Below are 15,454 nucleotides of genomic sequence, written 5' to 3' on the forward strand. Positions count from 1 at the left end.
CAGCACAGACCTGTCAGGGTAACTCATTCACAGCACAGTCCTGTCAGGGAGAGTCATTCACAGCACAGTCCTGCCAGGGAGACTCATTCACAGCATAGTCCTGTCAGGGAGACTCATTCACAGCACAGCCCTGCCAGGGAGAGTCATTCACAGCATAGTCCTGTCAGGGAAACTCATTCACAGCACAGACCTGCCAGGGAGAGTCATTCACAGCACAGACCTGCCAGGGAGAGTCATTCACAGCCCTGCCAGGGAGTCATTCACAGCACAGCCCTGCCAGGGAGAGTCATTCACAGCACAGCCCTGCCAGGGAGAGTCATTTACAGCACAGCTCTGCCAGGGAGAGTCATTTACAGCACAGCCCTGCCAGGGAGTCATTCAGACTCTTTTATTTGTCTACACTACTGAAAAACGTTCTGCTCTGCTGTGTTCTGCTCTGCCTGACTGGGGAGCTGCTCCCCTCTCTACTAGCTATCCTGGCTCTGGCTCTATAGCTGCGTCTAATAGCCAGGGTTCTGCTAGCTATATGTCTGCTGTGAACCCTGCTGTGAAATATCGGTTAAAAAGATCCAGTCAATTGTTGGAAGCATCAATATTACCAGGGTGCTGGAGTTTTTCTTCTTTTAGCCCTGTTGTGATAAACACTGTGAAAAGCACTGCTTTAAGAGATCACTGTCAGGGGTTTAATGTACTCACAGGGAGAGATTATGTGCCAAATGGCACTCTATTCCATAGGGCGCTGGTCAATGGGAATTGACTATGTAGGGAATACGGTGCCATTTGGGGATGTAGCCATTGGATGAGGATGGAGAGATACAGTAGGTGACTCACCCCGTCCACGGCGGTGACGGTAAAGTCATAGCTGGTTGGTCCCTGATCCCTGTCCAGAGCCACGTTGGTACAGATCTGTCCTGTCTCCTTCCCTACAGAGAACTGGGAGGGGACAGCACTGTTGATGCCTGACCCCAGAGAGTAACTGATGGAGCCGAAGGAGCCACCGTCCGCGTCTGTCGCTGTCACCTGGAAAAGGGGAGATAAAAGAAGAGGATTTATGGGTTAGACAGTTTGTCTTAAGGGGAACTTTCACTGTTACACCTACAGAGATAGACACAAGAATACACCCACAGTAGGAGCTAGACAGATAAGGAAATATTCAGCTAGCAGCTAGACAGATAAGGAAGTATTCAGCTAGGAGCTAGACAGATAAGGAAACATTCAGCTAGGAGCTAGACAGATAAGGAAGTATTCAGCTAGGAACTAGACAGATAAGGAAGTATTCAGCTAGGAACTAGACAGATAAGGAAGTATTCAGCTAGGAACTAGACAGATAAGGAAGTATTCAGCTAGGAAGTAGACAGATAAGGAAGTATTCAGCTAGGAACTAGACAGATAAGGAAGTATTCTGCTAGGAACTAGACAGATAAGGAAGTATTCAGCTAGGAACTAGACAGATAAGGAAGTATTCAGCTAGGAAGTAGACAGATAAGGAAGTATTCAGCTAGGAACTAGACAGATAAGGAAGTATTCTGCTAGGAACTAGACAGATAAGGAAGTATTCTGCTAGGAACTAGACAGATAAGGAAGTATTCTGCTAGGAACTAGACAGATAAGGAAGTATTCTGCTAGGAACTAGACAGATAAGGAAGTATTCTGCTAGGAACTAGACCGATAAGGAAGTATTCTGCTAGGAACTAGACAGATAAGGAAGTATTCTGCTAGGAACTAGACAGATAAGGAAGTATTCTGCTAGGAACTAGACAGATAAGGAAGTATTCTGCTAGGAACTAGACCGATAAGGAAGTATTCTGCTAGGAACTAGACCGATAAGGAAGTATTCTGCTAGGAACTAGACCGATAAGGAAGTATTCTGCTAGGAACTAGACAGATAAGGAAATATTCTGCAACTCTTGGAGGACACTGGATGTTGACTTTAAAAAATGCAATTATTCGGACAGCTGAAGAAAGCGCACAATTTGTCCTCGGAAAATGACATTTTCTAGACCAATGTATTTGAGTATATACCCTGTAGGATCCTTTTGGATAGTACCACTAGAATGAACAGGGAACAAACACAGTAAAGCACAGTAACAGTACAGGACAGGACAGTAACAGTTCCATACAGGACAGTAACAGTACAGGACAGTAACAGTACAGGACAGTAACAGTACAGGACAGTAACAGGACAGGACAGTAACAGGACAGTAACAGTACAGGACAGTAACAGGACAGTAACAGTACAGGACAGTAACAGGACAGTAACAGGACAGTAACAGTACAGTAACAGGACAGTAACAGTACAGTAACAGGACAGTAACAGGACAGTAACAGTACAGGACAGTAACAGGACAGGACAGTAACAGTACAGGACAGTAACAGTACAGTACAGGACAGTAACAGTACAGGACAGTAACAGTACAGTAACAGGACAGTAACAGGACAGGACAGTAACAGGACAGTAACAGTACAGGACAGTAACAGTACAGGACAGTAACAGTAACAGTACAGTACAGGACAGTAACAGTACAGGACAGTAACAGTACAGGACAGTACAGTACAGTAACAGGACAGTAACAGTACAGGACAGTAACAGTACAGTACAAGTACAGGACAGTACAGTAACAGGACAGTAACAGTACAGGACAGTAACAGTACAGGACAGTAACAGTACAGTACAAGTACAGGACAGTAACAGTACAGGACAGTAACAGTACAGGACAGTAACAGTACAGTACAGTAACAGGACAGTAACAGGACAGGACAGTAACAGGACAGTAACAGTACAGGACAGTAACAGGACAGGACAGTAACAGTACAGTACAGTAACAGTACAGTAACAGGACAGTAACAGGACAGTAACAGTACAGGACAGTAACAGTACAGGACAGTAACAGTACAGTACAGGACAGTAACAGTACAGGACAGTAACAGTACAGTACAGTAACAGGACAGTAACAGTACAGGACAGTAACAGTACAGGACAGTAACAGTACAGTACAAGTACAGGACAGTAACAGTACAGGACAGTAACAGTACAGTACAGGACAGTAATAGTACAGGACAGGACAGTAATAGTACAGGACAGTAATAGTACAGGACAGGACAGTAATAGTACAGGACAGTAACAGTACAGGACAGGACAGTAACAGTACAGGTCAGTTACAGTACAGGAGAGTAAGAGTACAGGACAGTAACAGTACAGGACAGTAACAGTACAGTACAGGACAGTAATAGTACAGGACAGGACAGTAATAGTACAGGACAGTAATAGTAAAGCACAGTAATAGTACAGGACAGGACAGGACAGTAACAGTACAGTACAGGACAGTAATAGTACAGGACAGGACAGTAATAGTACAGGACAGTAACAGTACAGGACAGGACAGTAACAGTACAGGTCAGTTACAGTACAGGAGAGTAAGAGTACAGGACAGTAACAGTACAGGACAGTAACAGTACAGGACAGTAACAGTACAGGTCAGTTACAGTACAGGAGAGTAAGAGTACAGGACAGTAACAGTACAGGACAGTAACAGTACAGGACAGGACAGTAACAGTACAGGTCAGTTACAGTACAGGAGAGTAAGAGTACAGGACAGTAACAGTACAGTACAGTAACAGTACAGTACAGGACAGTAACAGTACAGTAACAGGACAGTAACAGTACAGTACAGGACAGTACAGTAACAGTACAGGACAGTAACAGGACAGGACAGTAACAGTACAGTACAGTAACATTACAGGACAGGACAGTAACAGGACAGTACAGTAACAGGACAGTAACAGTACAGTAACAGGACAGTAACAGTACAGTACAGGACAGTAACAGTAACAGGACAGGACAGTAACAGGACAGTAACAGTAACAGGACAGTACAGTACAGTAACAGTACAGGACAGTAACAGTACAGGACAGTAACAGGACAGTACAGTAACAGGACAGTAACAGCAACAGGACAGTACAGTACAGGACAGTACAGTACAGGACAGTAACAGTAACAGGACAGTACAGGACAGTAACAGTAACAGGACAGTACAGTACAGTAACAGGACAGGACAGTAACAGTACAGGACAGTAACAGGACAGGACAGTAACAGTACAGTACAGTAACATTACAGTAACAGGACAGTAACAGTACAGTAACAGGACAGTAACAGTACAGTACAGGACAGTAACAGGACAGTACAGTAACAGTACAGGACAGTAACAGGACAGTACAGTAACAGGACAGTAACAGTAACAGGACAGTACAGTACAGGACAGTACAGTACAGGACAGTAACAGTAACAGGACAGTACAGGACAGTAACAGTAACAGTAACAGGACAGTACAGTACAGTAACAGGACAGGACAGTAACAGTACAGGACAGTAACAGGACAGGACAGTAACAGTACAGTACAGTAACATTACAGTAACAGGACAGTAACAGTACAGTAACAGGACAGAAACAGTACAGTACAGGACAGTAACAGGACAGTAACAGTAACAGGACAGTACAGTAACAGTACAGGACAGTAACAGTACAGGACAGTAACAGGACAGGACAGTAACAGGACAGTACAGTACAGTAACAGGACAGTACAGTACAGTAACAGTAACAGGACAGTAACAGTACAGGACCAGTACAGGACAGTAACAGGACAGTACAGTAACAGGACAGTACAGTAACAGTACAGTAACAGGACAGTAACAGTACAGGACAGTAACAGGACAGGACAGTAACAGTACCAGGACAGTACAGTACAGTAACAGGACAGTACAGTACAGTAACAGTACAGGACAGTAACAGTACAGGACCAGTACAGGACAGTAACAGGACAGTACAGTAACAGGACAGTACCAGGACAGTACAGGACAGTAACAGGACAGTACAGTAACCGTACAGGTCAGGATAGTATAGGACACCAGGTGCTGTTGGAGTGAGTCTTTACTTCTCATCTGTGTTGTTTATCTGAGTTAGAGCACAAGCCAAACTGCCTCTGGTAGAGCGAGGCACTGGGTGAGGGAGGGAGGGAGATGAGGAGAGGATGACTTCTCCAGCCCTGCCTGCGTTTAGCCGGGAGAGATGCCAGCAGTAGAGACAGCCAGGCTGGTCCAGGAGTGGAGTGGCGACTGTCTGAACAGCCCAGTGACAGGGGGAGGGGGGTCTGGGGAGCAGGAGGGTATCCCCCACAGCACGCCTCACTGCTTCCCTGCCTCACCACATTATAACTCTAACGTTCTACCCCTCAACGTCTGGTTTTAATACACCTCACATCTACAGTACAGAGAGAGCTGAGAGCTGGAGCTGGTGGGTTCATAACAGACAGCCTCCACTCAGTTCAGCCCAACTCCCCACCCACCCAGCCAGCCACCAGCCAGCTGAGGAAAGGAGACTGTAGCAGCTCCCTGGATTACACTAACCAAACAAGCCAATCAGAGAGCCTCCTGGGTACTAGCAGGGTAATCGTTTGCAAGTGTTGGCTCGTGATCGCAGCTAGAAAGAGATTACAGATGGGGTTAAGCCTCACAAGTTGATTAGAGTTCTCTCTTTCCTTCCATCTCTACAAAAAAAGGGGGATCTCTCTGGGAAGGAAAGGAGAAGTTGATGAAATGAAATAGAGTCTCCAATGTGTACTTGTAGTGCAGTATGGCTGCTCTATGTCTAAGAGGGCAGCTAGGAGAGAGCTATGAGGGACTGGGCCAAGGAAAATACAGCCAGTCATGCTTATCAAAAGCACACACTTCCCTGGCCTGGCCCTGGCTCATGTCCTGGCCTTACTCCTGTCCTGTTCTGTCCTGGCCCTGGCTCCTGTCCTGGCCTTACTCCTGTCCTGTTCAGTCCTGGCCCTAACTCCTGTCCTGTCCTGGCCGTAACTCCTGTCCTGTTCTGTTCCTGGCTCCTGTTCCGGCCCTGGCTCCTGTCCTGTCCTGTCCCTGGCTCCTGTCCTGTCCTGGCCCTAACTCCTGTCCTGTCCTGGCCCTAACTCCTGTCCTGTCCTGGCCCTAACTCCTGTCCTGTTCTGGTCCTGGCTCCTGTCTTAGCCTGGCTCTTGTCCTGTCCTGGCCCTATCTCCTGTCCTGTTCTGTTCCTAGCTCCTGTTCTGGTCCTGGCTCCTGTCCTGTCCTGGCCATAACTCCTGTCCCGTCCTGGCCCTAACTCCTGTCCTGTTCCGGCCCTGGCTCCTGTCCTGGTCCTGTCCTGTCCTGTCCCTAACTCTTGTCCTGTCCTGGCCCTAACTCCTGTCCTGTTCTGTCCTGGCCCTAACTCTTGTCCTGTCCTGGCCCTAACTCTTGTCCTGTCCTGGCCGTAACTCCTGTCCTGTTCTGTTCCTGGCTCCTGTTCCGGCCCTGGCTCCTGTCCTGTCCTGGTCCTGGCTCCTGTCCTGTCCTTAACTCTTGTCCTGTCCTGGCCCTAACTCTTGTCCTGTCCTGGCCCTAACTCTTGTCCTGTCCTGGCCCTAACTCTTGTCCTGTCCTGGCCCTAACTCTTGTCCTGTCCTGGCCCTAACTCTTGTCCTGTCCTGGCCCTAACTCTTGTCCTGTCCTGGCCCTAACTCTTGTCCTGTCCTGGCCCTAACTCTTGTCCTGTCCTGGCCCTAACTCTTGTCCTGTCCTGGCCCTAACTCTTGTCCTGTCCTGGCCCTAACTCCTGTCCTGTTCTGGTCCTGGCTCCTGTCTTAGCCTGGCTCTTGTCCTGTCCTGGCCCTAACTCCTGTCCTGTTCTGGTCCTGGCTCCTGTCTTAGCCTGGCTCTTGTCCTGTCCTGGCCCTAACTCCTGTCCTGTTCTGGTCCTGGCTCCTGTCCTGTCCTGGTCCTGGCTCCTGTCCTGTCCTTAACTCTTGTCCTGTCCTGGCCCTGGCTCCTGTCCTGTCCTGGTCCTAACTCCTGTCCTGTTCTGGTCCTTGCTCCTGTCTTGGCCTGGCTCCTGTCTTGGCCTGGCTCCTGTCTTGGCCTGGCTCCTGTCTTGGCCTGGCTCCTGTCTTGGCCTGGCTCCTGTCTTGGCCTGGCTCCTGTCTTGGCCTGGCTCCTGTCTTGGCCTGGCTCCTGTCTTAGCCTGGCTCCTGTTCTGGTCCTGGCTCCTGTCTTAGCCTGGCTTCTGTCTTAGCCTGGCTCCTGTTCTGGTCCTGGCTCCTGTCTTAGCCTGGCTCCTGTCTTAGCCTGGCTCCTGTCTTAGCCTGGCTCCTGTCTTAGCCTGGCTCCTGTCCTGTTCTGGTCCTGGCTCCTGTCTTAGCCTGGCTCCTGTCCTGTTCTGGTCCTGGCTCCTGTCTTAGCCTGGCTCCTGTCTTAGCCTGGCTCCTGTGAGTGTACGAGGATGGAAACCATTCATTAGAAGTGATGATGATTCTAAGCTGAAACAGGATGCTCCTGTCTTACCCTGGCTCCTGTCTTAGCCTGGCTCCTGCCTTAGCCTGGCTCCTGTGAGTGTACGAGGATGGAAACCATTCATTAGAAGTGATGATGATTCTAAGCTGAAACAGGATCTCTGTTCTGTATGTATCCTGTAGCACATAGTGGTCGGGGGACTCGGTGCTGAGCAGTGTGTGTGTGTGTGTGTGTGTGTGTGTGTGTGTGTGTGTGTGTGTGTGTGTGTGTGTGTGTGTGTGTGTGTGTGTGTGTGTGTGTGTGTCTGTGTGTTTGGCCTAACGACAGCCAAAGGACATTGAGAGAGCTAGTGAGAGAGCCTGTGATGTTGGCAGAGAGAGAGACACACCAAAGAGATGGATAGTAAACCACGGGAGGACACAGAGACCGGGAGCTTGTTGAGGAGAGAAGAGTATCTCTGTTAAAACACAGCAGCCCTCTGGACCTGTAGCTGTACTTCAACATGAAATTATCTGGCAAGAGGCACTGTATTTATAACTACTGCACTGCTGCTCTTGTTCTCACCACATTAGCATGACAGGACCTGGACAGGTTAAACACTGAGAGCTAGTCGTGGCAGTAGGAGACGGCTTGATTTGTGTGTATGTGTGTGTGTGTGTGTGTGTGTGCATGCGAAAGTGAGAGAGAGCTATATGAGGAGACCCAAACGTCACTTTCCATTTCAGCCACAACCTGGCATGGAGGAATGTTTATTTTCCTAGCCCATACCACCATCATAAAAAATGGCACCTGTACAATACTCACATAAAATATTTATGATATGAAGGCTGACAAATGGTAGAATGCACCTGGGATTTACAGTTGAGGGGAAAGAATGGAACTATGAATTCAGAGGTAGAGGCTATAGAGTTCGCTACTCTCATATGAACACAATTACAGTACAACAGCAATAGTGAAGCGGGAGGGAAAATACTCTCCTGTAGCATAGCATTAAAAAGTGTGACAGACACAGAAACAGTGAAGGTCTCCTAACCCAAATAGTGAAGGGAGAAGTGTTAGCCTGTGGCTGCAAAGACTGGATGAACAGTGGAGTGGTGGAACAGTATTACTAGGACCTGGGGTTATTCCTGGGTAGGACATGTGGTTGAGAAGAACTCATGGCCCCAAGAATAACATGAAAGGCTGAGCAAGGAGAAGAATATCTCTTCAAGTAGACAGATGGATAGGAGGACCAGAGAGATGGATAGGAGGGCCAGAGAGATGGATAGGATGACCAGAGAGAGATGGATAGGGTGACCAGAGAGATGGATAGGGTGACCAGAGAGATGGATAGGGTGACCAGAGAGATGGATAGGAGGACCAGAGAGATGGATAGGGTGACCAGAGAGATGGATAGGGTGGCCAGAGAGATGGATAGGATGACCAGAGAGATGGATAGGGTGACCAGAGAGATGGATAGGAGGACCAGAGAGATGGATAGGAGGACCAGAGAGATGGATAGGAGGACCAGAGAGATGGATAGGATGACCAGAGAGATGGATAGGGTGACCAGAGAGATGGATAGGAAGACCAGAGAGATGGATAGGAGGACCAGAGAGATGGATAGGGTGGCCAGAGAGATGGATAGGGTGACCAGAGAGATGGATAGGAGGACCAGAGAGATGGATAGGAGGACCAGAGAGATGGATAGGAGGACCAGAGAGATGGATAGGAGGACCAGAGAGATGGATAGGAGGACCAGAGAGATGGATAGGAGGACCAGAGAGATGGATAGGAGGACCATAGAGATGGATAGGAGGACCAGAGAGATGGATAGGAGGACCAGAGATGGATAGGAGGACCAGAGAGATGGATAGGAGGACCAGAGAGATGGATAGGGTGACCAGAGAGATGGATAGGGTGACCAGAGAGGTGACCAGAGAGAGGTGTGTGCGAGCTTACACGCACGCACACACCACAGAGAGAAAGAAAGAGAGAGAAAGAAAGAAAGAAAGAAAGAAAGAAAGAGAGAGAGAGAGAAAGAAAGAAAGAAAGAAAGAAAGAAAGAAAGAAAGAAAGAAAGAAAGAAAGAAAGAAAGAAAGAGAGAGAGAGAGAGAGAGAGAGAGAGAGAGAAAAGTAAAGTCCAGGGATTGCGAGCTTTGAGGCTGTAGTATGTTGTGAAGACAGATATCAGGAGTAATAGGAGGCATGTGGACAGGTTCACCTCCAGTTCAGCATGCTCTCACCAGCCTGATGTCTGTTATACATGATAGAGACAGATGTACTGATTCAACTGTTATCTACAATCTCTCCACGCTTGATTTCAGGGAAACACACATTGACAAACATATCCAGTGGATATCCTGTTAGACTATAATAACCCTGCTCTAAATGCAACCCTCTCAATGTAACCATATATTTAGCTCCAAATGCAGAGGAGTTGTTTTTTTTGGTACTATAATGAAGGTACAATGGAATTGATATAGAACCCTAAACGTTCACAATGCTATGCCTGAGGAGAGAAATCAGAATGATCTCAACTCTACAGGGACCAGGAATCTCTATTCTTCTCTCATTCTAGGTTAATAACAGCATATCAGTGACATGGGGCTGGAGCCCTGGTGCTGAGGCTGAGGACTAGGTCTGCCTGTCTAGAGATGTGTGTCCCAAATGGCACCCCATTCCCTACAAAGTGCCCTATGAGCCCTGGTCATTAGTAGTACACTACATAGAAAAAAAGGATGCCATTTCAGATGACATTATATCACATCTCCACACAGCCGGGCAGGCTTGGTTTATAATGCAGCCTCATTTGGACGGAGACAGAATGTCTTTGTCCTAAATGGCACAGTAGTGTACTATAGGGAATACTGGGATAGGGGTCCATTTGGGACGCAGACAGAATAATTAGCCAAACCACAGACAGACAGACAACCCGCAGTGACGAGGAGGATTAACCCAATAAAATAACCTCTCTGGCATTCATTAAAAAGTCTTCGTAAAATCCTGATGGAAGGAGCTGCTGTATATCATACATAGTGAGAGAGATAGAGAAACAGAGATGGGGGAGAGAGAGATGAGGGGAAGGTATAAATCACTCACAATGTGTTAAGACTAATAAAAACCATGTGATGAAGATTGATGTCCACTCACCATGTCGTAATGTCAATCTGGTATCTGCTGTTGTGTTGGTATAATTATAACCACAGCCAGACCGTTCCTTCCCTTTATACAGTGTGCATCCCAAATGGCACACTATTCCTTATTCCCCCATAGGGCTCTGGTCAAAAGTAGTGCATTACATAGGGAATAGGGTGTCATTTGGGATACACCCACAGTCACAGCGGTGAACACATACTGTACTTACGTTAACCAACAGTGCAGCTCAGTTCAAGTCTTGGCAGGGTTGTATATGTTTTGTGTTATACATTTCCATCTTGAATCCATGGTTTCCATCATAGAGTACAGTTACAGTCTCCTCCAGCTAATGGAATAAGGCTCAGGGCCCCTATATAGTGGGCTGATCCAAAACAATGTACTGAATAGGGTACAGGTATGACATTTGGGACACAGCCAGGTGTCTGTGAAGCTGAACTCTAACCTCTTCTACACTGGGTGAGTGAACTCTCACCCAATACAAACTGTAGACATTAGCCAATCAGCTGATGTCTTGTTCAAACGCTTGTAAACAACAGCTAGGTATTTGTGTGCTTCATCCAACTGTTTTTGTTCTTGAATTTCGTTGACAATGAGTCAGTCACAGGTGTTGGATAAAGAATTACATACAGACTGTCACGACTTCCGCCGAAGTTGGTCCCTCTCCTTGTTCGGGCGGCGTTCGGCGGTCGACATCACTGGCCTTCTAGCCATCGCCGATCCACTTTTCATTTTCCATTTGTTCTGCCTTTGTCTTACACACCTGATTTCAATCCCACAATTACTTGTTCATTATTTAACCCTTTGTTCCTCCATGTTTATTTGTGAGTACTTGTTTGTATGTAATACGGTCCGTTATGTGGGCTCACTTTATTGTATTTGTCCATTTTTGAGTAAATTACATTTATTTACTCATATCTTTGTCCTGCGCCTGACTCCTCTACACAAGCTACACACAGACCTCATTACACAGACCTGGTAACCAGGCTAGAAGGGAACTACATACTGACCTGGTAACCAGGCTAGAAGGGAACTACATACTGACCTGGTAACCAGGCTAGAAGGGAACTACATACTGACCTGGTAACCAGGATAGAAGATAATTACATACAGACCTGGTAACCAGGCTAGAAGACAATTGTAAAATTAACAGGTATCGGATATCACCATCTTCTGACCCACTCTACAGTGACCTCTGCTGTACTCTGTCTGCATCCCAAATGGTATCCTATTCCCAACATAGTGAACTACTTTTGACCAGGGCCCTATGTGTCCTCATAGCCAAGGTACTGTGATCCTCTGAGTCTGTTTTATATTGTTCAGGCTTCTCTCCTCTTCTGCTGGGTCTCTGCTCTGCCCACTGTGGTGCTGCTGTGTTGTGCAAACATTCCCTTTTTATTGGATTAGAAGTTCAAAGGCAGGAGAGTTGTTAGATGATGGTTGGAAGCCAGCAGAGTTCTCTCTCTACTCAGTGTGAGAGTACAGTAGAGCCTGGTGGAGATGTCTTATGAAGCGAGGCGGAGATAGGAGGACTGAGGTTGGAGAGAGGGAGGTGGAAAGTGAGTGGGAGAGAGAGAGAGAGAGCGAGGAAGGAGAGGAGAAAAGGGACAGGTTGAGAGAGAGGCTGCGGAGTGAGGAGACACAGGCCAGAGGGAGAAGGAAAGAGGGAAAGAGAGTGAGAAGAGAAAGAGTTTGGGGAGACATTTACTTTTGGCTGGGGACTCAGTTAAACATACTGAAGGAGGATCCAAGGATAACTGGGGCACTGTGCGGTTTGGGTTCAGTTCACCCATCAGATTCCTGCTGTATGGAGTCTACTTTCCAGCCAACGCTGTCGCACAATCTCTCTCTGGCTGGAGAGTCATGGGAGAGAGAAGAGGAGATGGTTCATTTCTGCTCTACACTTATAGTCTAATGTGCCTGAAGGGTTTGGATGCTCTGTCTGCTTCCCAAATGGCACCCTATTCCCTACATAGTGTAGTGCACTATAAATAGGTTGCCGTTTGGGACGCATCCTCTGTCTGTGTTCTGTTCTGTCCTGTCCTGGCCCACCCTGGTTCTCACTTTGTGGTTGGTCCCTGTAGAAGGAGCCAGAAGAAGCCATGTTGGCCTTGAGGAGAACACGTCCCAGCTCTGGGTGGGAACTATTTATAGAAATACATTTCCCTACAGAACAGAACACTGACTACTGGTGGGAAGACTGACTGACTGACTAAACGAGAGCTTGGATCGACCACCCTTATGTTTTCCCTCTCTACACTATGACTGTTGTAAACTATGAATGTTCTTCACTAAGAATTAACATAATGTTTGTTCTACAAACTGTTAGTACAGTATGCGTGACCTCGTATAACCCTGCTACTACCATTACATAGTCCTGAAACAGACCCCAGTGTGAACAGAGCTGAAACAGAGATCTGGAGGAGAGGTCTGGAGCAGAGGTCTGGGAGTAGAGGCAACACACACTCTCTCTCCACTGATGTTGGACTCCCATTGGGTAATATATTTTAGCTAGTATGTTTGTGTGGGTGCAGCCTCTGGCTGATGTGTGTGTTAATTGGCCAGTTGGTATGCCGCTGCACACCTACTCCATCATTGGTCTGTTTGGTTTGGCAGCAGAGGCCCTGATTGGGTGGTTTTGCCACAAGCTACATGAGTAATATTTTCTTCTTCTTGAGAGAGAGAGACAGAGAGAGACAGAGACAGAGAGACAGAGAGAGAGAGAGACAGAGAGAGACAGAGACAGAGAGACAGAGAGAGACAGAGAGAGAGAGAGAGACAGAGAGAGAGAGAGACAGAGAGACAGAGACACAGAGACACAGAGACACAGAGAGAGAGAGAGAGACAGACAGACAGACAGACAGACAGACAGACAGACAGACAGACAGACAGACAGACAGACAGACAGACAGACAGACAGACAGACAGACAGACAGACCGAGAGAGACCGAGAGAGAGAGAGACCGAGAGAGAGACAGAGAGAGAGACAGAGAGAGAGACAGAGAGAGAGACAGAGAGAGAGACAGAGAGAGAGACAGAGAGAGAGACAGAGAGAGAGACAGAGAGAGAGAGAGAGAGAGAGAGAGAGAGAGAGAGAGAGAGAGAGAGAGCACAACATTTGGAATAGGGTGGCACCCTGAGTGTAAATGTTCATAAAGAGACATCAATTCAACATCTACTCATTGAAATGACGTGGAAACAATGTTGATTCAACCAGTGTGTGCCCAGTGAGATACAGTGGACTTTATGTTAGGGTACAGGATCTGTGACTGCGTGGTTACGTGCACATGTGTTTAAAACATTGCAGTCTATACCCATCAGATAGCCATTATTCTACAATGCATTATATGAGGGATGGACAAGAGGGGCCACATCCATCCTACACCCACATTTTGCCTTAGGGTGGACGTAATTCTTTGCAGTTTTTAATATGATATACGAGTAACTGAGTAACAAAATCAGCAGGGGTTCCCTTGCCGGTAATTCAACCATAATAACAAGTTTAGATAGCTGGCCGCTAAACTAAAAAATCATATTTTTTCTGAAATGGGCTAATTGACAGACTATCAGTGACTGACATAAGAGAAAAATTCACAAATTGCACCTTTTGTATAGTACTATTCTAACTTGCAATAGTAAGTTGAGAGCCTGACTGAGTTCCTACATTTCTTTTTACACAACTATTTTTTGGGGGGATGGATTCAACGGCCTTCAAAAGGGGGGGGTCGCGTGTCGCCCATCCCTGTGTCATGACGTTGGCCTGGGGGTAGGTTTATGGCAGTCATAAATACCTCTTCCTCCCTCTACCCTACTGATGTTACATTTGCAAAACCTTTGGTTAACAGAGATTCTGGGAACATCAGAAGGTGGGGGGAAATTAACTATATTCTGGTAATCCGACCAATTGAACATATGCGGTGGTACTTAATGAATATGATGTCAGTTCGGTTGTCATCTGAGACATTCTCATCAACGATAAGATGACATAAACTCTACAGTGGAAAGTCTACACATCAGAGTTATCGGATTCACATGGAATTGTTGTTCAATTTAAATGTTTGAATATGAAATTATTTGTGATGGGATGAAATGTGATTTTAGCTTCTAAAATGTGATTTTAGCTTCTAAAATGTGAAAATTGGGTTTTCATAAGGTAGGGCTCTGCTCAATCAGTGGCCCGCCCCTGTGAAGGGACATGGGCTATAAAACTTTTCAAACACGCCCTTCTCTCCCTTCCTATATAAAGCCTTGATGACAATGTAACCTCCTGTTACGAGGACGACGGTCTGATGTCAGAATGGTTCAGATAATAACTACAGAACGAAGCCAACATCAGCGTGAGTTTTGGTTGCGAATGGTATGAACTTTGAACTCTTATTCACTACAGAAGTGATACCTCCTAGCTGTTGAGTTAGCAACAGCCGCTGCAAACGAGGGTTAGGAAGGAACAGACAGAGTATTCCGTCTACCACACAACAACGTTACTACAACGTATTCAATTTACCAGCAGCGACATTCTTCAAAGGACAAAGGACTCGGTTGGGCAACACGGCCTTCCATATCCCACCAACCTACCGAAGCGGAGCTCAGAGTAAATATTTATTGCATTTTCCTTTTCCAAATGGGCGGTCATTTAGAATGCATAAGATACTGTATTTACGATAGCACAGCTTCTTCCCTTTGTTCCTCAGTCTTCCCGCTCTTTCACTCAAACCCAGCCCCTTTTCTTTTGTGTAACCAGCTGTCATATCTGTTCTGCCCGCTAGGGACGTTTTCCTTTATGACGTCATTTGTAATCAAGTTATGATTTAAATATGTGTATGTGTAATTCTGTGTGATTAGATAGGTATTTAGTAAATAATTAATTTAACCCAATTTTGTATTGCTGATTCAACTTGTTAGCCAGGGTTCGTGCAGATAACCAAGAATTTACAACTTTCAGATGAGACTGAATTAAGATGACGATTAATATTGACTGCTATTGATGTAAAATATTACTAGGTCTTTAAGAGTTT

The 15,454-nt window shown here is 46.5% G+C and overlaps 1 protein-coding gene across 1 annotated transcript in view; it reads right to left on the bottom strand.

Annotated features, from left to right (window-relative positions):
• Nucleotides 1-15,454, bottom strand: part of LOC109904830 (protocadherin-16) — a 184,590-nt gene that overhangs the window by 46,287 nt on the left and 122,849 nt on the right. Inside the window, exon 3 of the mRNA XM_020501959.2 lies at nt 832-1,020. Within this exon, the coding sequence (XP_020357548.2) occupies nt 832-1,020 (189 nt within the window). The remainder of the gene's footprint in view (nt 1-831; nt 1,021-15,454) is intronic.

Source organism: Oncorhynchus kisutch, linkage group LG15 (assembly GCF_002021735.2).
Source record: "Oncorhynchus kisutch isolate 150728-3 linkage group LG15, Okis_V2, whole genome shotgun sequence".
Lineage (NCBI taxonomy): Eukaryota > Metazoa > Chordata > Actinopteri > Salmoniformes > Salmonidae > Oncorhynchus > Oncorhynchus kisutch.